Source organism: Solenopsis invicta, chromosome 5 (assembly GCF_016802725.1).
Source record: "Solenopsis invicta isolate M01_SB chromosome 5, UNIL_Sinv_3.0, whole genome shotgun sequence".
Classification (NCBI taxonomy): domain Eukaryota; kingdom Metazoa; phylum Arthropoda; class Insecta; order Hymenoptera; family Formicidae; genus Solenopsis; species Solenopsis invicta.
In genome coordinates this window covers 26,528,832-26,554,357 of record NC_052668.1, presented here as the reverse complement: position 1 = coordinate 26,554,357, position 25,526 = coordinate 26,528,832, and the positions used below count along the sequence as shown (strand labels likewise).

At 30.7% G+C, this 25,526-nt stretch overlaps 4 protein-coding genes across 4 annotated transcripts in view; 1 reads left to right on the top strand and 3 right to left on the bottom strand.

Moving 5' to 3' along the window:
• LOC105203278 (transcription factor EC) overlaps positions 1 to 25,526 on the top strand; it is a 136,593-nt gene that overhangs the window by 72,811 nt on the left and 38,256 nt on the right.
• Positions 1,537 to 4,036, bottom strand: LOC113004820. Its single transcript, XM_026139244.2, has 3 exons — positions 3,108 to 4,036; positions 2,462 to 2,982; positions 1,537 to 2,345 (listed from the first exon to the last, which is right to left on the bottom strand). The coding sequence occupies exons 1-3, from the start codon at positions 3,337 to 3,339 to the stop codon at positions 2,286 to 2,288; spliced, it is 813 nt and encodes a 270-aa protein (XP_025995029.2). The 5' UTR covers positions 3,340 to 4,036; the 3' UTR covers positions 1,537 to 2,285.
• Positions 10,418 to 12,366, bottom strand: LOC120357906. The gene is made up of 3 exons (XM_039449804.1): positions 11,409 to 12,366; positions 10,745 to 11,271; positions 10,418 to 10,630 (listed from the first exon to the last, which is right to left on the bottom strand). Exons 1-3 carry the CDS (start codon positions 12,121 to 12,123, stop codon positions 10,577 to 10,579), a joined length of 1,296 nt encoding a protein of 431 aa, XP_039305738.1. The 5' UTR covers positions 12,124 to 12,366; the 3' UTR covers positions 10,418 to 10,576.
• On the bottom strand, positions 12,620 to 14,865 carry LOC113004821. The gene is made up of 3 exons (XM_026139245.2): positions 13,926 to 14,865; positions 13,273 to 13,796; positions 12,620 to 13,156 (listed from the first exon to the last, which is right to left on the bottom strand). Exons 1-3 carry the CDS (start codon positions 14,671 to 14,673, stop codon positions 13,100 to 13,102), a joined length of 1,329 nt encoding a protein of 442 aa, XP_025995030.2. The 5' UTR covers positions 14,674 to 14,865; the 3' UTR covers positions 12,620 to 13,099.

Genomic DNA, 25,526 nt, shown 5'->3' with positions numbered 1-25,526 from the left:
TAATTGTATTCTTAGTTAAACGAAAAACAAAAAAGTTATGAGATGCTATGTGTGAAAATCAGTAAAAGAACTATAATTTTATATAGATTTATACAAATAATATGCTTTAATTATATATGTTTTATCATTACACAGAAAAAAATTATTATTAAATCAACAATTCATTGTTTTATATATAAGCAAGAATATAAAGTCGGTATTTACGCCGCGGGGGGATGTACGCCGCAGCAGTCAGAAAAAATAGAAGAAATAAAAGATAGTTTGCTCAGAACTATTTTGTTATGTGCCTTTATGTTATATTAGTATTGTATTGTAATTACAGTTCTTTATTGTTAATATTAACGAAAATATCGTAAATTAAATTAATTTTTTCACATAGAAGTAGCGCGATCGTGTATTACCGTCTACGTAAAATAATTACTGTAGAAAATATAAAAGGCACAATGATTATTTCATGATATGCAAATGTAGAACGATAGTAAAGGATAAAATACAAGCAAGATTCAAGTGCATAGCTCTTGTATTCTTTATTTAGTTTGATATCTTGTATATTCCATTTGTTTAGGATATATGGCCTTTTCAGCGAACGGGATTTGCCGTAATACAGACACTGCGTGATTGGAAAGCAGTACTTACTCTATGTTGAGCACTATGTTGAGAACACAATGCGCACTTTGTTGATGTCTGTGCATATTAATTTCTTTAATATTGCATTATTATTACTTTGAATACATATTTACTGTTCTTATTCCCTAATAAACTTTATAAACACATTTTGTAAGTCATTATGTTATTTTATATCATATCTGAAAATATTATTTGTAAATTTCGATGCGCCGTGTATCTTACACATGAGTAGTCGTAAATCCCGCCACTTTTTTTATATGACAAAAATGCAAAGGTTTTTTTAAGTTTTTTTTTCAAGTATAAGAAAAGAAATATTTCATACTTAAAATTTTTTTTATAATAGTAAACAGTATGAAGTTTTTATTAGCCTAATTTATTTTCCTTAAACATAGTAAATAATACTTAATAAATTAAATTTTCGATAGCTGCGGCGTATATAGCGACTTTACCCTAAGCAAGAATATAAAATCTTGAAAGAATTTATAATCTTAAACAGACATAATTTTGCTTACATAAAGAAAATTCTTTTCTTTGTGTAAGCAAATTATGTCTGTTTAAGATTATAAATTCTACCAGGAAAATTTTATATTCTTGCTCATATATGAAACAATGAATTGTTAATTTGATTCTAATTTTTTTTCTCTGTACGATAACCTATTGTTACCTTCACAGAACTAGAATTCACTTGCGGTACTCGCGCACTCGTTAAAAAGAAACTCTCCCTCGATGCTTACAAGAGAAACTTTATTAATACGGAGATACAACGAAAAGCGTAAATCAGATCAAACCAAATCAAAGCACAAGTTTCATAAACAACGAATACGATACGTATTTGAACGCGGTATGAATCTTTCTTACGAGAATGTTTATCCGCATGGTCCTGTATTGATAGTGTCCCGAACTGCGTAACAATTGATCATCGTACGTTATAACATCCAGCAAATTTTTATTTTAAATGTAAGAATATATACATTAAAATTTATATATGTTACTCATGTCCCAAGACAAATAAATCAATCTTATTTAATTCGATGGTGGAAAAAAGGAATTGTAGTCTTCGTCTTAATGTTGCGTTATTTTTACACTGCTTAAAGTTACAACTAGATTAAATGTATCAAGAATATTTTTATTCATGCTACTAGAAATTCTTTCTGTTACGTCTGTTACATTGTGATCGCGATTGATATAATTGACTGCGCTGTGTAACATCTATGAGATTGATAGCACGAGACACGTGTTTCCATTTGTACAATCCTTTCCGCGGATTGATGCTTCTGTAAAGTTTTAATTGCTAATTAAATCAATGTATATTAGTGAGTTATATTATATCGAAAACGAGCCGCTATACGAACCTAATTCAGCGACAATTAGTTGCGCGTCATGTATCACCACCTCGCTTTTACAATAATGCTGTCTGTATGATAATGGAACATTTGTCTTACATTTTTTACATAGTATTAGTCTCTTAATTTATTTTTACAAGCAAGATATAAGAACACGGGTTACAATGAAATAATAATATTATACAATATAACAGTATAAAAATTTTTAGAAAAAAGTGTTTACAATTGATACTGTAAAGAAAAAAAAAATGTGACGTTGGATTTTAACACATTTTCAAACGCTTCAAATACATTTTTAGAATTCTTTTTTAATTTTTAATAGATGGTGTTGAATTGAAAGAAGAATATTAGATAAGTGACGATCACCCCGACGAACTAAAAAAAAGTTTATTTTAGTTAATTATTTTGATAATTATTATTTACATTGTAAATTGAAAAGAGCTACTCTCCTATAAATATTGTAATAAGGTAACTATATATTGTATACTCACATAACCGAAAGAAGCATTGTTTATTTTGAAGAAATCGTAGGCAGTAAATACTACTCGATTTTGCTGCAGTTGAGTGGAAAAATCATTGACCTCTTTTCTGACACACTTTCGGTCCAGATTTTTGCGCAAAAAATTTTCCATGACATTGTGAGTGCTGCTACAATTAGAATTCTTCTTGCTGTTCCAATCTTCTAGTGCAGATCGCAAATCTGGACTCGATTGATTACCTGCCTCCTGATTATCAAGATTCATAGGTTGGCAATTCAATATAACTTTGTGCATGATTCTGCCAGTCCTACTGGATTCTTGGCACGCGAGTGTACAAATCCAACAAATCAGCCAGAATTGCATGGAATATACAATGCATAAGAAATGTTGTATCACATCTACCAAGTAAAAACTCCACGCGTATTTGAAAAAATGGAGTAGTGAAACTATAGCCATGGTGAAGCAAGTTGCCGAACAGAAAAGGAGATGAAGACCGTGAATATCGTTTACCATGCTAGCGAGGTCACAAATATCTGCACAACAAAATTTACAATTTGACTTATAATATCATCGCAATTTTTTCATAAACAGTATTAAATTATATTTCGAACTATATAAATCTACATTATCAGATTATATAATATTCGAAAGAACTCACCCGCATGCAATTCTCTGATGCGTCTAATCTTGAACGCGATCCATTGCACATTGGATAACTTTTCCAACTGACCGATCAATTTATTTATTATTTGAAATCTGCAATATAACACATAGACGACAACGACAAAGACGAAGCTGTTGATCAACGACTGCGCTAATATGTAGTAATACAGCGTTCCTATAATAAAACGTTCATGTACTTTATGTGATATGGTAATGTAGTAATACATCCTAATAATCGGCCACAAAGGACAGAAAATTAACGTCGTGAAAACTGTGCTTCAATAATTTTTATAGATTGGTCATTCATGGATATTTCTTTCCTAATCTTCTGATCGAGTTTTTCTAATCTATCCATTAGTTCTGGCCACTTGTTGTACTGCCTGATTCCGTGATAAATATAATAAAAGGTTGATATGTAATATATCATTCTGTTTAGACAATAATATATGTACTCCATCATGTCCATATGAATATGAGCGAAGTAATATTGAGTGTCGCGTATCATGATATAAGAACACACAGCTATGTGAATTATACGTATAACAATCGTTATAGCTGCGGGACATTTTCGTGGACGTGCAATACCGACGCCCAAGAGCCAGGCGGTGTACGATATTGGACGTAAGATACGTTCTATCGACGGCGAGTTGTTTTTCACTTGTACATGGATCCCTTCCTCCGTTTTCGCTTCTATCGACGGCGAGTTGTCTTTCACTTGCACATGGACGTTCTCCATTTTCGATTTTTATTATCTTGCTAATCGACTCTTATTATTTTGCAAACGAGAGTATGGCTGCTGATTACATATTATAGATCCTTACGATACAGAATATTTTATAGAAAAAATATTAAATCTTGTCTATAAACTGCGAGAATCTCGCACGTTGTGAATTTTCCTTGATGCTTCGTGCAAAACGAAGAACGTTCTACTAGTGCAACATTAGATTGCGTGCCATTTATAAATGTAGAATGATATTAGCAAATTGCATGCAAGTTTAATGTATTAAAGATGCAAATGTAATTTATTAAAGTAAAATGCATTTTAGCACTTAATTATCTTAGTTAATTAATTAACTAATTAATCAAGTTTAGGACGTACAAATGTAAACAACAAAAGATAGTAATCAATGGTACCAACAAATTAAAATATACAAAAGCAAAGTTATTTTTTTGTATATGGATAGTTGTATTGTATTACTATACTAGGTAATAAAATTATCGCAACATTCATTTATACCAAAATTTTGCACAACTTTAGATAATCATAACTTTGTTAAAATTATCTCACTTGAAAGTTTATTTTTATTTTAAAGCCTAAGGTCTTTACTTTAAGATGAATTTAGCCAATTTTGAATTCTTCCTTTTCACCTTCCGCCGTTTTTTTAAAAGTAAAGACGTGTTTTGTTTTTAAACATTTGCATGGTTTAACGCACTTCACGAAGTAGAATGAATTTTTTTCGTAAATGTCACGACAATCATCGTAAAATATATATATATATATATATATATATACATATATATATTTGAATTTTTCTCTACATATTAAAAAAAACCAAGTTTGTATGATTTTTTTTCGAGGAGTTAATGAAAATGTTTGGAAACAAAACACGTCTTTACTTTTAAAAAAATGGCGGAAAGAGGAAAGAAGAAATTCAAAATTGGCCAAATGCATCTTAAAGTAGAAACTTTAAGCTTTAAAATAAAAAAAGATCTTTTAAGTACAATAATTTTTAACGAAGTTATGATTATTTGAAGCTGTACAAAATTTTGGTATAATGAGTGTTGCAATTTTGTTGCCTAGTGTATTTCAAACACAAATACTTGTTCACTAATTCATAATAACAAATACTTTACATATAACTTAATTTAACGAAAAAGTGATTAAAAAGTTCGTAGATGCCTTGGTTTTAAATTCACTAAATTTTAAGAAGATATGATTAATACAATTCTCGGCAAAAAATGACTTATTTTATTGAGGAACACCTAATGACAATTGTTGATATTTTAACATACATTTTGATTTTATCATATTATTATTAGCTTTACTGCGTAAAATTAAATTAATAAATTGTTTTCACTAATCATTAAAATTTTACATATATTTATCCATTGCATATATTTAATTAGTTATTAAAAATTTAGGGTGCGACTATACAATTAGACAGCTTACCCTCAATATTTCAATGCTTACATACACCTGGAACGTTACAACTGCTTAGTTTTTAATTAATATCTTTATAATATTTTTTGAATTATTTTTTTTAATAGCATTGTCCAATTTTCCATCATATTTTTTTAGTTTGTCAAAAGCCCTCTTTAATTCATAAGCAAACTTTCATCAATTTTTTTATTTATGTATATTTATATACGAAAACATGGTGATTAGACTTGAATCTTCGCAAAGACTTATAGGAAGGTTTACGCTAACCGCCTTCACGAAATTTTAATTGCTAATTAAATTAATATATCAGTAAATTATATTGTATCGTGAATGAGCCACTACGCAAATTTAATTCAGTGGCCATTAGTTGCATCGCATCTCGATTTTCGAAACAATATGTACTATTTAAATGATAATAGAACATTTGTATTACATGTTTTACATAGTTTTACATTAATTTCTTAATTTAGTTTTACAAGCTAGACGTAAGAACACGAGACACACAGTAAGACAGTATTAATATACAATATAACAGTACAGAAATTTTTAGAAATAGAAGAAATGTTTACAATTCGTACTATAATGCAAAAAAGCATGATGTTGAATTTCAACGCATTTCCAAACGCTTTAAATACATGTTTAGTTTTTTTTTTAATTTTTAATTAATTAGACAAGACAAACGCACGCTACGCGCCCACTACGAAACTTCTGATGTTACATAATTTTACACACATTTAATATGACACTATTAACTTCTCAATACATAAAGTCAAAATATATCTCCGTGATAACAGCCGCAGCAAGAGAACCAATCGGCAACGCGGAAAAGCAACAACAATAATTTTGATACATTTGATATATTCTTTACATACCTTTTTTGGGGACAGGATCATCGGTATTAGTTTGAAAGAAGATCATTAGATAAGTGAAAATTACCCCGACGAACTGAAAAACGAGTTTACTTCATTGAATTGTTTCGATAACTATTATTTACATTGCAATTTGAAAGAAACTTCTCTTTTACGGAAATTGTAATGATGAAGCAAGTAAATTATATACTCACATAACAAAACGAAGTATTGTTTATTTCGAAGAAATCGCAGGCCGTAAATGCTACTCGATTCTGCTGCAGTTGAATCAAAAAATCATTGACCTCTTTTGTGACACACTTTGGGTTCAGATTTCTGTGTAAGAAATTTTCTATATCGACGTAAATCTGATCGTGGCTGCTGCTATAATTAGAATTTTGCTCGCTGTTCAAGTCATCCAGTGAAGACCACATTTCTAGACTCGATTGATTACTCCCCTCGTGTTTATCAAGTTTCACATGTTTGCATTTCAATATAAATTTGTATATGAGTCTCGCGGTCTTATTGGATTCTTCACACGCGAGAGTGCAACTCCAACAAATCAGGGAGAATTGTATGGCATACCCAATGTGAAAGAAATTTTGTATCACTGGTCCCACGAATTCACTGAACGTGAAAAAGTCATAAAGGATTAGTGAAGTAGCCACAGCCATGGTGAAGCAATTCACCGAACAGAAGAGAAGATGAAGACCATGAATATCGTTTACCATACTGGTGAGATCACAAATATCTGCAAGAAAATTTACAATTCAACTACAATATCATTGCAATTTCTTCATAATTTGTATTAAATTATATTTTGAGCCATAGAAATCTACATTATCGGATTATATATAATAACAAATAATATTTGCAAAAACTCACCGATATGCAATTCTCTGATGCGTCTAATCTTGAACACTATTTGTTGCACATCGGATAACTCATCCAACTGGCCGATCAATTTATTTACTGTTTGAAATCTGCAATAAAACACATAGACGACAACGTCGAAGACGAAGCTGTTGATCAACGACTGTGCTAATATGTAGTAAAACAGCACATCTCTTATAAACGTTTTGTTTACTCGAAATGAAGAATCAAAATAATCGTACAGAACTCGAATAATTGGCATCAAAGGACAAAAAGTGAACGTCATGAAAAGTGCTAGCGCTCCGATAATTTTTATAGATCGGTCATTCATGGATATTTCTTTCCTGATGTTCTGATCAAGTTCTTTCAATCTATCCATCAGTTCCGGCCACTTGTTGTACTGCCTGATTCCGTGATAAATATAATAAAATGCTGATATGTTACTCATCATCCTGTTTAGAAAACTTAAGCATACTTCTGTTTCGAACTGCCCATTGAAACTAGAAAAAGGATAGTGTTCAAGATTAGCGACGAAAAATTCTCTGTCGATTATCGTGACATAGGAGCACACAGCCATAGGAATCATACGTATGATTATCGTTGTAGCTTTGGAACACTTTCGAGGATGTGCAATACCGACACCTAGGAGCCAAGAGGTGTACGTTATTGGACGTAAAATGCTCTCTATTGACGGCGAGTTGTCTTTCACTTGTACATGTATCTTCTCTTGCATTTTCGCCTTTTATTATCTTACTAATCGACTCCTGTTATTTTACAAATAATAGTATGGCTGCTGATTACATATTATATATCCCTGCGATACACAATATTTTATAGAAAAAATAGTAGATCCTGTCGAGAAGCAAAACACTCTGAGAAACGCGCACGTCGTTTATTTTCCCTAGTGCTTCGTGCACAACGAAGAACGTTCTACTTGTGCACCGTTATATTGAGTGCCATTTATAAGTTTATCACGATATTAGTGAATTAAATGCATTTAATTTATTAAAGTAAAATGTATTGTAATGCTTAATTGATTTTAATCGCATTTTAGTATTTAATTAATAAAGTAGTTAACCAAGTATAGGACTTGGAGATATAAAGAATAGACGATAGTGATCAAATTTAAAAAATTACAAAAGTAAAATTATGTTTTTGTAAGTAGATAGATGTATTGTATTACGATATTATTAAAATATTAGAATTTTATATTGCTATAACTCAAATATTTACATTATTTTACTCTTTATACCTATTAATATGTTGTACATGCACGAAGAAGTGGTTAAGAATTTCACATATGTCTTGGTTTTAAATTCATTAAATTTTAAGGATATACGATTGATACCAAAAAATGACTTATTCTGTAGGAACAATTTATGGTAATTGTTGAAATTTTACCATATATTTCGATTTCATGATATTATTAATTTTTACTGCGTAAACTTAAATTAATGTATTGTTTTTAATAATCATTAGAATTTTACATTTATTTGTCTATATACTTCACTATTTATTAAAAACGTAAGACGCGAGCATAGAATTAGACAGTTTATCCTCAATGTTTGAACACTTACATACACCTGGAACGTTATAACAGTTTAGTTTTTAATTAATATATTTATGATAATTTTTTAAATTATTTTTTTAATAGTGTTGTCCAATTTTCCGTCATATGTCTTTAATTCGTCACAAGTTCTTTTTAATTTATAATCACACTTTCATCAGTTTTTTTTATTTTTCTATAACGACATACGAAAAAACTATTACATGGTGATTAGACTTGAATCTTTGGAAAGACTTATAGAAAGGTTCACACTAGCTATTCGTATAATTGTTATTTCGATACATCTTAAAAGGTAACATAACGTGATTAGTTGTTTGAGCTATAGTCATAAAATGTCACGCACACAGCTCTAACTTAAATTTTTATTTTGTTAGAAACTACACGGTCAATCAGTTTGAAATAATTTAAATATAAAGTAGCTGTACCCTATATATCCTATTTACGCTTTACAAGTTTTTCTAATTTTTTGTTGATTCCAAAATTAAAACCTGTAGGTCAGTGTCGGAAACATTATTAAATATAAAATTTACTGTATAGAACGATATATCTTGATTGTAGTAGTAACATTTTTTTATATCATTTACATATTTATTGTACATTAATTACTTATTTAAAATGTTTTAAAGAAATATTTATTTTTATCATTAATTCAACATTAATTAAACATTTTTTTATATTAATTTTTTTTTAATAATTTGAAAAATGTTTATTGAACATTTATTTTACATGAATTATTTGAATAATGATTTAAAATTAAACAAAAAAAATTTTTTTTATATTTTATTTAATTATTACATCATATTAACATTTTTTAGATGTATTCTTATTTAAACAAATAACAGAAAAGTTATGAGATGCAATAACGAATTTGTAGGAATCGGTAAAAAAAATTATATTTCATACCATGTGTGTATAAATAATATTTTGTAATTGTATATATTTCATCTGTTCGATGACTTATTGTTGCGCGTGCGAGACTAGAATTTACTCGCGGCACTCCCGCACTTGTAAAGAACACTTTCTCTCTCTCTCTCTCTCTCTCTCTCTCTCTCTCTCTCTCTCTCTCTCTCTCGTTGTTTACTAGAGGACTTTATTAGTACGGAGATACAACAAAACGCGTAAATCAAATTAAACCAGATCAAAGCATAAGTCATAAACAATGAACAATCGCGTTGCGAATCTTTCTTACGAGAGAACTGAGCTTGTTCACACGATTCCGTATGGATCGATAGTGTCTCAAACTGCGTAGCGATTAATCATCGCACGATACATATTATAACATCAAGTAAATTTTTATTCTAAATGTAAGAAAATGTACATTAAAATTTGTATATGTTACTCTTGTCTAGGCAAATAAATCAATCTTATTTAATTCGATGGAAGAGAAAGGAAATTGTAGACTTTATTTTAACATTGCGTTATTTTTATACTGCATAAAATTGCAACTAGATTAAGTGCATTAAGATATTTTTGTCTTTTTTTATTAGAAACTCTTTCTGAGAGGGTTACATCTGTTACATCGTGATCGCGATGTATATAATCAACTGCGCTGTGTAACATCTACGAGATTGAAAGCGCGAGACACGTATATTCATACGTACAATTTTTTGGCGGATTGATGCCTTCACAAAATTTTAATTGCTAATAAAATCAATGTATATCGGTAAATTACATTATATTGTGAATGAGCCATTACGCAAATCTAATTCAGTGGCAATAAGTTGCGTTGCATCTCATTTTTTGAATCAATAAATACTGTTTAAAAAATAATGGAACATTTGTATTACACGGTTTACATAGTATTAATTTATTAGTTTAATTTTATAAGTTAGACATAAGAACACGAGAAACACAGTAAGACAATATTAATATACATTATAACAGTACACAAATTTTTAGAAAAAGAATAAATGTTTACAAGTGGTACATATAATGCAAAAAAGCATGACGTTGGATTTCAATACATTTCCGAACGCTTCAAATACATTTTTAGTATTTTTTTTTTATTTAGATTATTATTTAGTATTTTGAAAGAAGATCGTTAGATAAGTGAAGATCACCCCGACGAACTGAAAAACAAGTTTAATTATTGCATTGTTTTGATAACTATTATTTATATTACAATTTAAAAGAAGCTTCACTTCTGCGAAAATTGTAATGAAGCAAGAAAATTATATACTCACAAAACAGAACGAAGTATTGTTTAGTTCTAAGAAATGGCACGCCGTAAATGTTAATCGATTCTGCTGCAATTGTGTCGAAAAATCATTGACCACTTTTGTGACACATTCTCGGTCGAGATTTCTGTGCAAAAAATTTTCCTCGACATACGGATTATGACTGCTGCTACAATTAGAATATTGCTCGCTGTCCAAATCGTCCAGTAGCATTTCTAGACTTGATTGATTACTCGCCTCGTTTTTATCAAGATTCACAGATTTGTATTTCAATATAAATTTGTGTATGAGTCTCCCGGTCTTATTGGATTCTTGACACGCGAGTGTGCAAGTCCAACAAATCAAGCAGAATTGCATAGCATATACAATGTAAAAGAAATTATATGGCAGCATTTCCGCCAAGTGTTTATAATTGGAAATGGCATGAAAAAGAAATGCTGAAGAAGCCACAGCATTGATGAAGCAGTTCACCGAGTAGAAGAGGAGATAAACACTATGAATATCGTTTACCATTCTGGCGAGATCACAAATATCTGCACAACAGAATTTACAATTTGACTTATAATATCATCGCGATTTTTTCACAGATCGTATTAAAGTATATTTTGAGCCATAGAAATCTACACTGCTGGATTATATATAATAACAGATAATATTCGCAAGAACTCACCAAAATGCCATTCTCTGATGCGTTTAATTTTGAACTCTATTTGTTGCACATCGTATAACTCATCCAACTGGACAATCAATTTATTTACTGTTTGAAATCTGCAATATAACACATAGACAACAACGTCGAAGACAAAGCTGTTGATCAACGACTGTGCTAATATGTAATAAAACAGCACAATTATTATAAACATTTTGTGATATGAAGAATGACTTAGATATGAAGAATTAAAATAATCGTACAGAAATTGAATAATTGGTATCAAAGGACAAGTGAACGTTATGAGAACTGCTAACGCTTCGACAATTTTTATAGACCGGTCATTCATGGATATTTCTTCCCTGATCTTCTGATCGAGTTCTTTCAATCTGTCCATTAGTTCCGGCCACTTATTGTACTGCCTCATTCCGTGATAAATATAATAAAAGGCTGATATGCATATTGTCATTATGTTTAGACAATATAAGTACATTTGTATGGTGAATATCCGTAGAGAGGAAGAAAAAGAAGTGAAGAAAAATGTTGTGTTGAGTATCGTGAAATTGGAACACATAGCAAGGTGAATTATACGTATGATTATCGTTGTAGATTTTGAAAACTTTCGCGGATGTGCAATCCCGACGCCCAAGAGCCAGGCGCAGTACGATATTGGACGTAAGATGCGCTCTATCGATGGCGAGTTGTCTTTCACTTGCACATGTACCTTCTCTTCCATTTTCGCCTCTTACTAATCGACGCTTGTTATTTCACAAATGAGAGTATGACTGCTGATTACATACTATAGATCTTTGCGGTACAGAAATTTTATAAAAAGAATAGTAAATCTTGCCTAGGAGCGTAACACTCTTAGAAGCTCGCACGTCGCGTCGTATGCTTCATGCACAACGAAGAACGTTTTACTTAGGCAACATTAAATTACGTGGTATTTATAAGTTCAGCACGACATTAACAAATTAAATGCATTTAATTTATTAAAGTAAAATGTATTTTAATATCTTATCGATTTTAATCGCATTTTATTTTTAATTAAAAAAGTAGTTAATTAAATTTAGAACGTGCACATATTAACAATAAAAGATAGTGATCAAATTAAAAAAATTTCAATATTAAAATTATTTTTTCGTAAGTGGATAGATGTATTGTACTATGATCTTACTAAAATGTTTGAATTTTATATTGTTTTAATTTAAATAAATACATTATCTTATATCTTATTTCTATTAATGCATAATGGACTGCATTGTGTAACATCTACGAGATTGAAAGCACGAGACACGTATTTCCATACGTACAATTCTTTCCGTGGATTGATGCTTTTGTAAAGTTTTAATTGTTCAGTAAATCAGTATATATCAATTATTTTGTATCGAGAACGAGTCGCTACGCGAACCTAATTCGTCGACAATTAGTTGCGCGTCATATATCGCCACGTCGCTTTTACAATAATGTTGTCTAAACGATACCGAAACATTTATCTTACTTTTTTTACATAGTATTAGTCTCTTAATTTATTTTTACAAGCAAGACATAAGAACACGGGTCACAGTGAAATAATATTACTATACAACGATATAAAAATATTTAGAAAGAAAAATGTTTACAATTGGTACTGTAAAGAAAAAAAATGTGATGTTGGATTTTAACATATTTCCAAACGTTTCAAATACATTTCTAGTATTTTTTCTTAATTTTTAAAAGGTGTTGAATTGAACGAAGAGTATTAGATAAGTGACGATCACCCCGACGAACTAAAAGAAAGTTTACTTTATTTAATTGTTTTGATAACTATTATGTACAGTACAAATCGAAAAGAGCTACTCTTCGACGATTATTGTAATGAAGTAAATATAAATTATATACTCACATAACCGAAAGAAGCATTGTTCATTTCGAAGAAATCGCAGGCCGTGAATACTACTCGATTCTGCTGCAGTTGAATCGAAAAATCATTGACTTCTTTTCTGACACACTTTTGGTCCAGATTTTTGTGCAAAAAATTTCTCACGACGTACAGATTATGACTGCTACAATTATAGTTCTTCACGTTGTTCCAATCTTCTCGTGCAGATCGCATTTCTAAACTCGATTGATTAATCGCGTCGCGATTATCAAGACTTAGAGGTTGGCAATTCATTATAACTTTATGCATGATTCTGCCGGTCCTATTGGATTCTTGACTCGCAAGTGTGCAAATCCAACAAATCAGGCAGAATTGCATGGAATATACAATGAATAAGAAATGTTGTATCAGATCTACCCAGCTAAAATGCTTCACGTATTTAAAAACAAAGAATAGTGAAACTATAGCCATGGTGAAACAATTCGCCGAGCAGAAGAGGAGATGAAGACCGTGAATATCGTTGACCATGCTGGCGAGATCACAAACATCTGCACAACAGAATTTACAATTGGACTATGATATCATCGCAACTTTTTCATAGATCGTATTAAATTGTATTTCGAGCTATGTAAATCTACATTATTGGGTTATATTATGTAATATTCACAAGAACTCACCGGCATGCAATTTTCTGATGCGTCTAATCTTGAACGCGATCCATTGCACATTGGATAACTTTTCCAACTGACCGATCAATTTATTTATTATTTGAAATCTGCAATATAACACATAGACGACAACGACGAAGACGAAGCTGTTGATCAACGACTGTGCTAATATGTAATAATACAGCATTCTTATTATATAAGTTTCGTGTACTATATGTGATACGTTAAGGTAATAATTCAGAATTTTAATAATCGGCCACAAAGGACAGAAAATAAACGTCGTGAAAATTGCTAGTGCTTCAACAATTTTTAAAAATCGGTAATTCATGGATGTTTCTTTCCTGATGTTCTGATCGAGTTCTTTCAATCTATCCATCAGCTCCGGCCACTTGTTGTACAGCCTGATTCCATGATAAATATAATAAAAGGTTGATATGTAATATATCATCCTGTCTATAAAATAATATATGTACACCCTTATGTCAACCTGAATATTAGCGAAGTAATATTTAGTGTCGCGTATCATGACATAGGAACACACAGCCATGTGAATCATACGTATTATTATCGTTATAGCTTTAGGACACTTTCGTGGACGTGCAATACCGACGCCTAAAAGCCAGGCGGTGTATGATATTGGACGTAAGATGTTCTCTATCGAGGGCGAGTTGTCTTTCGCTTGTGCATGAATCTCTTCATTCATTTTCGCCTCTACCAACGGCGAGTTTTCTTTCACTTGCACATGGAACTTCTTCATTTTCGCCTTTTATTATCTTGCTAATCAATTCTTATTAGTTTGCAAACGAGAGTGTGGCTGCTGATTTCATATTATAGATCCTTGCAATACAGAATGTTTTATAGAAAAAATATTAAACCTTGTCTATAAACACTCTGAGAATCTCGTACGTTGTGAATTTTCTCTGATGCTTCGTGCACAAAGAAGAACGTTCTACTAATGCAACATTAGATTGCGTGCCATTCATAAGTGTGGAACGATATTAGCAAATTACATGCAAAGTTAATGTATTAAAGGAGGAAATTTAATTTATTAAAGTAAAATGCGTTTTAACACTTAATTATTCTAGTTAATTAATTAATTAATCAAGCATAGAACGTACAAGTGTAAACAACAAAAGATAGTGATCAATTATACGAGCAAATTAAAATATACAAAAGTAAAATTATTTTTTCGTATGTGGACATATGTATTGTATATATTTCAAGCACTAATATTTGTACACTATTTCATAATAACGTATACTTTACGTATAACTTAATTTAACGAAAACGTAATTAAAAAGTTTGTACATGCCTTGGTTTTAAATTCAATAAGTATTAAGGCGATATGATTGATACAAATCTCAGCAAAAGTGACTTATTTTATTGAGGAACAACTGATGTGACAATTGTTGAAATTCTAACATGTATTTCGATTACATCATATTATTATTAGTGTTTATTGCGTAAAATTAAAATAATGAATTGTTTTTAATAATTGTTAAGATTTTACGTATATTTATCAATATTCTTAATTTGCTATTAAAAATGTAGGACGCGACTATACAATTAGACATCTCACCGCAATGTTTCAATGCTTACCTACACCTGAAGCGTTACAACAGCTTAGTTTTTAATTAATATATTTATAACAATTTTTTAAATTTATTTTTAGTAGCATTGTCCAATTTTCCATTGTATGTTTTCAGTTTGTCACAAGTCCTCTTTAAATCATAAGCATACTTTCAATAGTATTTTTACTCAGTCTCTGAATCTGAATCAGTGGATAGTCGCTGATTATCCAGTGGCATACTTGGCACTGATAAATCAGTGATTTTTTTAACGTAAAAATCAATGAAAAGGTACTGCTAATCATTAAAAAGTTTTTATTGATTAGTGTATTAATAGACACTCTTAAATACTAATAATTACACTATAGTTATTAATAAATACACGATAAATTTATTGATTTTTCAGTTTAGATAATCACTAATTACCAGTGGCATACTTGACATTGATGATCAGTGATTATCCACTGATTCAGATTTAGAAAGTATGTATATTAACATACGAAAAAACTACATGGTGATTAAACTTGAATTTTTGTAAAGACTTACAGGAAGGTTACACCAACTATTCGTATAATTTTTATCTCGATACATCATAAAAAGTAACATAACGTGATTAGTCGTTCGAGCTATCCGTTGTAAAAAAATATACATTAAAGTTTATATACAGTTACTCTTGCCAAGACAAATAAATTAATCTTTGTTAATTCAGGAGGAAAGGAATTGTAGACTTCATCTTAACATTACGTTACTTTTATACTACATAAAGTGACTAAATTAAGTGTATCAAGAATATTTTTACTCTTGTTATTAGAAATTCTTTCTGAGATTGTTACATCGTAATCGCGATTGATATAATCGACTGCGCTGTGCAACATCTACGAGATTGACAGCGCGAGACACGTATTCAGATGTACAATCTTTTTGGCGGATTGATGCTTTCGTAAAATTTTAATTGCTAACTAAATCAGTGTATATGAGTTATGTTGTATCGAGAACGAGTCGCTTTGCGAATCTACTTCAACCTCAATTAGTTGCTTGTATCGCCACTTCATCGTTTTGAAATAATATATACTACCCAAACAATAATGGAATACTTGTAATGTATTTTTTATTTGTAATTAGCTTCTTAATTATTTTTACCAGTATGAATAAGAACACGGGACACAGTAAAACAATATTATTGTACAATGTAAAGATAGAAATTTTTAGAAAAGAATAAATGTTTACAATTGGTACTATAATGCAAAAAAGAGAAGCATGACGTTGGATTTTGTAATCCAACTATGTTCCTTTGCGCTCTCAAACTAATTTCAAAATATGCTTTTTTAGTATTGTTAAAATCTTCAGAATGTTGGTAGAATTGAACAAAGATTAATAGATAAGTGACGATCACTCCGACGAACTGAAAAACAAGTTTATTTCATTTAATTTTTCTGATGACTCGTATTATTTACATTGCAATTCGGAAAAAGCTTCTCTTCTACGGAAATTGAAAATGAAGTAAATAAATTAAATACTCACACAACCAAACGAAGCATTGTTTATTTCGAAGAAATCGCAAGCCGTAAATGCTACTCGATTCTGTTGCAGTTGAATCGAAAAATCATTGATCTCTTTTGTGATACACTCTCGATCCAGATTTCTGCGCAAAAAATTTTCCACAACATACGGATTGTGACTGCTGCTACAATTAGAATTTTGCTCACTGTTCAAGTCTTCCAATGCAGATCGCATTTCTAGACTCGATTGATTACTCGCCTCGTACATATCTAAATTCACAAGTTTGCAATTCAATATAATTTTATGTATGAGTTTTCCGGTCTTATTAGATTCTTGACACGCGATTGTGCAAATCCAACAAATCAGGCAGATTTGCATGGCATATACAATGTGAAGAAGAGTTGTATCATTGGTCGACAGCTAGCAGTGTTTACGTCATTGTAAAAAGTGAATAGTCGCACAGCCATGGTGAAGCAATTCGCCGAGCAGAAGAGGAGATGAAGACCATGAATATCGTTTACCATATTAGCGAGATCACAAATATCTGCACAACAGAATTTACAATTTGACTATAGATATCATCGCAATTTTTTCATAGATCGTATTAAATTATATTTCGAGCATATAAATCTACATTATCGAATTATATATGTAATATTCGCAAAAACTCACCGGCATGGAATTCTTTGATGCGTCTAATCTTGAACGCGATCCATTGCACATCGGATAACTCATTCAACTGGCCAATCAATTTATTTACTGTTTGAAATCTGCAATATAACACATAGACGACAACGTTGATGACGAAGCAGTTGATCAACGACTGCGCTAATATGTAGTAAAACAGCATTTCTTATAAAAATTTCGTGTACTTATATGATAAGATAAGTAATAATACAGAACTTGAATAATTGGCATCAAAGGACAGAAAATGAACGTCATGAAAAGTGCTAGCGCTTCGACAATTTTTATTGACTGGTCATTCATGGATATTTCTTTTCTGATTTTCTGATCGAGTTCTTTCAATCTATCCATCAGTTCCGGCCACTTGTTGTACTGCCTGATTCCGTGATAAATATAATAATAAGTTGATGTGTAACATGTTATCAACATGAAAAGATGTATGTACGTTTCCAATTTTATCTGAATATCGTCAGAATAATGCAATATGATGAGAGAGGAAAGTTTTGTGTTGCGTATCATGGTATAGGAACACACAGCCATGTGAATCATACGTATTATTATCGTTATAGCTTTAGGACACTTTCGCGGACGTGCAATACCGACGCCTAAGAGCCAGGCGGTGTATGATATTGGACGTAATATGCTCTCTATCGAGGGCGAGTTGTCTCTTCAGCTTGCATCATGTACCATCTCTCTCTCCATTTTCGCCTTTTATTATCTTGCTAATCAATTCTTATTAGTTTGCAAGAGTATGGCTGCTGATTTCATATTATCTTTGCAATACAAAATGTTTTATAGAAAAAATATTAAATCTTATCTATAAACACTCTGAAAACCTCGCACGTTGTAAATTTTCTCTGATGCTTCGTGCACAACGAAGAACGTTCTACTAGTGCAACATTAGATTGCGTGCCATTTATAAGTGTGGAACGATATTAGCAAATTACATGCAAGGTTAATGTATTAAGTAGCAAATTTAATTTATTAAAGTAAAATGCGTTTTAATACTTAATTATTCTAGTTAATTAATTAATTAATTAAGTATAGAACGTACAAGTGTAAACAACAAAAGATAGTGATCAATTATACGAGCAAATTAAAATGTACAAAAGTAAAATTATTTTTTCGTATGTGGATATATGTATTGTATATATTTCAAGCACGAATATTTGTACACTATTTCATAATAACGTATACTTTACGTATAACTTAATTTCACGAAAAAGTAATTAAAGAATTCATACATGCCTTGGTTTCAAATTTAATAAGTATTGAGGAAATAATACAGATTGATATGATTGATACAGATCTCATCAAAAAGTGACTTATTTTATTGAGGAACAACTGATGTGACAATTGTTGAAATTTTAACATGTTTTTTGATTTTATTATATTATTATTAGTTTTTACTGCGTAAAATTAAAATAATGAATTGTTTTTAATAATTGTTAAGATTTTACGTATATTTATGAATATTCTTAATTTGCTATTAAAAATGTAAAACGCGACTATATAATTAAACATTTCACCGCAATGTTCCAATGCTTATCTACACCTGAAGCGTTACAACAGTTTAGTTTTTAATTAATATATTTATAACAATTTTTTTAATCTATTTATAGTAGCATTGTCCAATTTTCCATTGTATGTTTTCAGTTTGTCACAAGTCCTCTTTAAATCATAAGCATACTTTCAATAGTATTTTTACTCAGTCTCTAAATCTGAATCAGTGGATAGTCGCTGATTATCCAGTGGCATACTTGGCACTGATAAATCAGTGATTTTTTTAACGTAAAAATCAATGAAAAGGTACTGCTAATCATTAAAAAGTTTTTATTGATTAGTGTATTAATAGACACTCTTAAATACTAATAATTACGCAATAGTCATTAATATTAATATTAATATTAATAAATACAGGATAAATTCATTTATTTTTTAGTTCAGATAATCACTGATTACCAGTGGCATACTTGATACTGGTGATCAGTGATTATCCATTGATTCAGATTAAGAGAGCATCTATATCAATATACGAAAAAACTACATGGTGATTAGACTTACAGGAAGGTTACACTAACTATTCGTATAATTTTTATCTCAATACATCATAAAAAGTAACATATCTTGATTAATTGTTCGAGCCATCCGTCGTAAAAAAATATATATACATTAAAGTTTATATACAGTTACTCTTGCTAAGACAAATAAATCAATCTTTGTTAATTCAGGAAGAAAGGAATTGTAGACTTCATCTTGACATTGCGTTACTTTTATACTGCATAAAGTGGCAACTAAATTAAGTGTATCAAGAATATTTTTACTCTTGTTATTAGAAATTCTTTCTGAGATTGTTACATCTGTTACATTGTGATCACGATTGATATAATCCACTGCGCTGTGTAACATCTTCGAGATTGACAGCGCGAGACACGTATATTCAGATGTACAATCTTTTTGGCGGATTGATGCTTTCGTAAAATTTTAATTGTTAATTAAATTAGTGTATATGAGTTATGTTGTATCGGGAACGAGTCGCTACGCGAATCTAATTCAATCTCAATTAGTTGCTTGTCACGTATCGCCACTTCATTTTTTGAAATACTATATGATACCCAAACAATAATGGAATACTTGTAATATATTTTTGATTTGTAATTAGCCTCTTAATATATTTTTACCAGTATGATAGAAGAACGCAGGACACAGTAAAACAATATTATTGTACAATGTAAAGATAGAAATTTTTAGAAAAGAATAAATGTTTACAATTGGTTCTATAATGCTAAAAGAAGCAGAAGCATGAAATCTCAATTATTGTAATCCAACGTAATGTTTTTTGCGTTCTTAGAACATAATTTCGAAAGATGCTTTTCTAGTAGGTTGTTAAAATCTTGAGAATATTGAAGAACTATTATTAGATAACTGACGATCACTCCGACGAACTGAAAAACAAATTTATTTTATTTAACTTTTCTGATGACTCATATTATTTACATTGCAATTCGAAAAAAACTTCTCTTCTACAAGATTGAAAATGAAGTAAATGAATTAAATACTCACACAACCAAACGAAGCATTGTTTATTTCGAAGAAATTGCAGGCCGTAAATGCTATTCGATTCTGCTGCAGTTGAATCGAAAAATCATTGATCTCTTTTGTGATACACTCTCGGTCCAGATTTCTGCGCAAAAAATTTTCCACAACAAACGGATTGTGACTGCTGCTACAATTAGAAGTTTGATCGCTGTTTAAGTCTTCCAGTGCAGATCGCATTTCTAGACTCGATTGATTACTCGCCTCGTGCATATCTAAATTCACAAGTTTGCAATTCAATATAATTTTGTGTATGAGTCTCCCGGTTTTATTGGATTCTTGACACGCGATTGTGCAAATCCAACAAATCAGGCAGATTTGCATGGCATATACAATTTCGAAGACTGAGTTTATCATCAGTGGCGTGTAGCCAATGTTTATGTTATTGTAAAAAGTGAATAGTGCGGGCACAGCCGTGGTGAAACAATTTGCTGAGCAGAAGAGGAGATGAAGACCGTGAATATCGTTTACCATATTAGCAAGATCACAAATATCTGCACAACAGAATTTACAACTCGACTATAGTATCATCGCAATTTTTTCATGGATCGTATTAAATTATATTTCGAATCATATAAATCTACATTATCGGATTATATATTATTGGCAAAAACTCACCGGCATGCAATTCTTTGATGCGTCTAATTTTGAACGCGATCCATTGCACATCGGATAACTCATTCAACTGGCCAATCAATTTATTTACTGTTTGAAATCTGCAATATAATACATAGACGACAACGTTGAAGACAAAGCTGTTGATCAACGACAGCGCTAATATGTAGTAAAACTCCATGATTTTTGTAAAAAGTTCCAAAAACATCAACTTTTTATAGATAAGATAATAATACAGAACTTGAATAATCGGCCACAAAAGACAGAAAATGAACGTCATGAAAATTGCTAGCGCTTCGACAATTTTTATTGACTGGTCATTCATGGATATTTCTTTCCTGATCTTCTGATCGAGTTCTTTCAATCTATCCATCAGTTCCGACCACTTGTTGTACTGCCTGATTCCGTGATAAATATAATAATAAGTTGATGTGTAACATATTATCTTCTTTAAAAGATGTATGTACATTTCTAATTTGAACTGAATATTGTCAGAATAATACGATATGAAAAAATAGAAATCTTTTGTGTCGCATATCATGATATAGGAACACACAGCCATGTGAATTATACGTATCATTATCGTTGTAGCTTTTGGACACTTTCGCGGATGTGCAATCCCGACGCCCAAGAGCCAGGCGCAGTACGATATTGGACGTAAGATGCGCTCTATCGACGGCGAGTTGTCCTTCACTTGCACATGTACTTTCTGCTCCATTTTTGCCTCTTATTATCTTGCTAATAGATTCTTATTATTTTCCAAACGAGAGTATAGATGCTGATTACATATTATAAATCTTTGTGATACAGAATATTTTATAGAAAAAAATGTAAATCTTGTCTAGAAGCGAAACACTCTGAGAAGCAAACACGTCGTAAATTTTCCCTGATGCTTCGTGCACGTCGAAGAACGTTCTACTTGCACAATATTAAATTGCGTTTTATTTATATGTTTAGCGTGCTTAGTTCGCCAATTAATTGCATTTAATTTATTAAATTAAAGGGCATTTTCATAATTAACTAACTTAATTAGGTAATCAGTCTTGAAACATTCAAGTGCTAACTACAAGAGATAGTGATCAATGATACGAGCATATTAAAATATAACAAAAGTAAAATTATTTTTTCATAAGTGGATTTATATATTGTATTACAATATTATTAAAATTTTTAGAAGGTTTATATTTCTATAATTTAAATATTTATATTATTTTACGTTGTATACGTATTAGCATATTGTACATTAATTAAATAAATCTTTTTACATTTTCCTCCTAAAGGGATCACTATCTTTTTGTTGTGCTTTTTGTTGTGCAGTAATATACACGTAATACATTAACAGAAATTAAATTTAATGAAAACAAAATGAATATAAATGGTAATTTTTTTAACAGTTAATATTTAAATATCTCACATATGAAGAATGTTAAAATTAATTTATTTGTATGTGACATTTTTCAAATATAAAAATTAGTCTTATACGTATTTACGAAATCAAAAGTATCCCTAGTTGAATTAAATTCGAATTTTGTTAACACGTTAAGCGCCACGCCGGTTTTACGTGCCGTTCCGTTCAGGCCATAATTAGCCGTCAAGCGGGTTTTACCGATCCGTACGGACCGGCGCCGGCGAGGCCTGAACGGAAGGTCTAGCGCCGGTTCCTAGGGACCAGCGTGGCGCTTAACGTGTTAAATAAAAAGAACGCAATAGGAGTGACTAATACAGATATAATACTATGATAACTGTACATACTCTATATGGCCTTCTAAGCTTTAAGATTTTTTCTGATTTTTTTATTGTTTCCAAAGTTAAAAACTGATAGATTCAAAATAGAAAACATTTTCAAATATTAATTTAAACAGTTTGAAATATTTACGTGAAGATTTTTAGGAAAAGTTTTATTTAACTCAGACCGAGTACATATGTATTCAACTAATTATGTTTTCTTCTTTTTCAAATGTGTTAGAAAAGTAGATAAAGTGATCCAATATTACATATAAGTTTATTAACATATGACATTCTTAATGACTTATTAACGTATAAGATTACACGGAAGAGGTAATTATTAACTAAAATGTTGTACCACAAATTACATAATTTTATTTGATTTTATATGATTATATCTGATTACAAATAATTTCATCTAATTACACAATAATTTTTCATGATTGAATGTGTAATTATTAGATTTTTTGTGATTAAAAATGATTTTGTTTGACTAGAAATATCATTATTGATTGCAAGTTTCTTTAAAATAAAATTAAATTGAGGGGTAACTGCTCAAAAAATAGGAATACACTTGACCGTTTCCTTACTATAAAATTTCTATAGTAAAAAAATTAATAATTTACTAACTCTTTACTTATATTATTATTATTACTTTATGCAATTTATTTAAATAAATTTTTCTTTAAATTATTGAAATAATTTAAAAATAGCCTAATATATTTTATAATTTTTAATTATAAATTATTAAATTTTTTCTGTAAAATTAAAATATTACTAACATTATCACATTATTAAGCCTTTATTGCAATTCATTATGGTTGATGAAAGATTTTTTTTTAAAACAGAAAGGTCATGAACATTTGAAGTGGTCTATTTTTAGAAACTGCATAGAGTAGTAACTGATAACTGATTTTAATCGAAAATTTATTACAATAGTCAAAAGCTTGCACTGCTTTCATCAAATTTCGTGATAATCATATGTGATTTCATCTAAAATTTGGTGATGATTATATATAGTTTTCGATGATTACACCGAAATCCAAAATGATTTTTACTGATTGCATATGATTTCTGGTGATTTTATTATGATTTCTAGTGATTTCTTCTGACTTCATGATTATATCCGATTGCTAAATGATTACATGAGGATTTTGTAAAGATTTTATGATTACGGAAACACTGTCCTACGATTACATTAAGTCATTACCCCCTCAGATTACATAAAGAACTATTTTTGTTAGCAATCTATTAAGTGAACAATTGACTTATCTTTATTTTCCCCCATATAATCATGGCTTATGTATAGTTTAGTAAATGGACTAAAATTTATTATCTGAAATAATAAAAGTACTGAAAAAAACATTACAATCAATGTGTGCGTGTGTACTTGTTATTGATCTAACAATAATTAAGTTATATTAGTTTTTCCTTACAAAGAGTTTTTCTTTTTTGGTTATAAGCAGGACGCTCTGACGAAAATATAAATAAAATATTGCGTTGTAAAGTATAAATATTGAGATACAATAATATGAACTGCGGAGATAATAGCCATCATGTGAGAGTTACAAAAAACAACTTTTCTACAAAATTAGATCATAAGAAATACAATTACGAAAATTCTACTGCTGACCTCACTGTTAAAAACAGAATATCAAACTGAGCAGTCAACTGTTGCAAACAAGTCACGTTGACAGCCTATACGACACACTAGCGTTCTTTGTTCAATTCACCATGCAACTGCTTAGAAACAGCAAGTAGGACACATTGGTACTAGCCCATGTATAGAGTACACTTATCCTAATATTAATGACACTTTTTAAATAATGTTCTATATAATTTGAAATAAATTAAAACAGATTTTTCGGTCGTATCTCCTTAAGGTATACTCCGCCCTGCAAAGGCATTACAATCGATTCCGCGGAAAAATGTTGAACGTCGAAAATCAATAGGATCGCTACGTTACGAGGGATTCTCATTAAGGTGACGAAATGGATTATCCCCTACGCGGCGCGCGTAACAAGCGACTAAACAATTTTCGAGCGGCGATATACTCGAACAGTGCCACGCTTTTACCGGGGCCACGCCGCCGCCCGCCGGGGCCCCTGTTTTACGATGCAATACACGTTACGTGCCGAATCGCGATTGTGTTCGCGCGAGTCGCGGCGATCCTGTAAATTTGACCGAGTAATCAGTGAGCTTCAATTATCTCGCCTCGCTCTCCAGTGCGTGATGCAATAAAACCTGGCTGCGTACGCGAATTTTTCGAAATGCGCACACTTTATTGCATTCCGATTTGTTACCTTACAGGAAAACGTACGCTACTGTTCTTCCCGGTTTTCACAAGTTTTTAGTGTATAGATTAAAATAGGAAACATTTTTTTTACAAGATGATTAAAAGAAAGGAAAAGAAAACACTTCC

Excerpts from the sequence above, each read along its gene's own strand:
- LOC113004820 (XM_026139244.2), bottom strand. The coding sequence starts at position 3,339 with ATGTATTACTACATTACCATATCACATAAAGTACATGAACGTTTTATT. Across the intron at positions 2,983-3,107 it reads CATCAGAGAATTGCATGCGG|ATATTTGTGACCTCGCTAGC; the intron begins GTGAGTTCTTTC and ends TTTGTTGTGCAG. Across the intron at positions 2,346-2,461 it reads ACAATGCTTCTTTCGGTTAT|TTCGTCGGGGTGATCGTCAC; the intron begins GTGAGTATACAA and ends ACTTTTTTTTAG.
- LOC120357906 (XM_039449804.1), bottom strand. The coding sequence starts at position 12,123 with ATGGAAGAGAAGGTACATGTGCAAGTGAAAGACAACTCGCCATCGATA. Across the intron at positions 11,272-11,408 it reads CATCAGAGAATGGCATTTTG|ATATTTGTGATCTCGCCAGA; the intron begins GTGAGTTCTTGC and ends TCTGTTGTGCAG. Across the intron at positions 10,631-10,744 it reads ACAATACTTCGTTCTGTTTT|TTCGTCGGGGTGATCTTCAC; the intron begins GTGAGTATATAA and ends CTTGTTTTTCAG.
- LOC113004821 (XM_026139245.2), bottom strand. The coding sequence starts at position 14,673 with ATGAAGAAGTTCCATGTGCAAGTGAAAGAAAACTCGCCGTTGGTAGAG. Across the intron at positions 13,797-13,925 it reads CATCAGAAAATTGCATGCCG|ATGTTTGTGATCTCGCCAGC; the intron begins GTGAGTTCTTGT and ends TCTGTTGTGCAG. Across the intron at positions 13,157-13,272 it reads ACAATGCTTCTTTCGGTTAT|TTCGTCGGGGTGATCGTCAC; the intron begins GTGAGTATATAA and ends ACTTTCTTTTAG.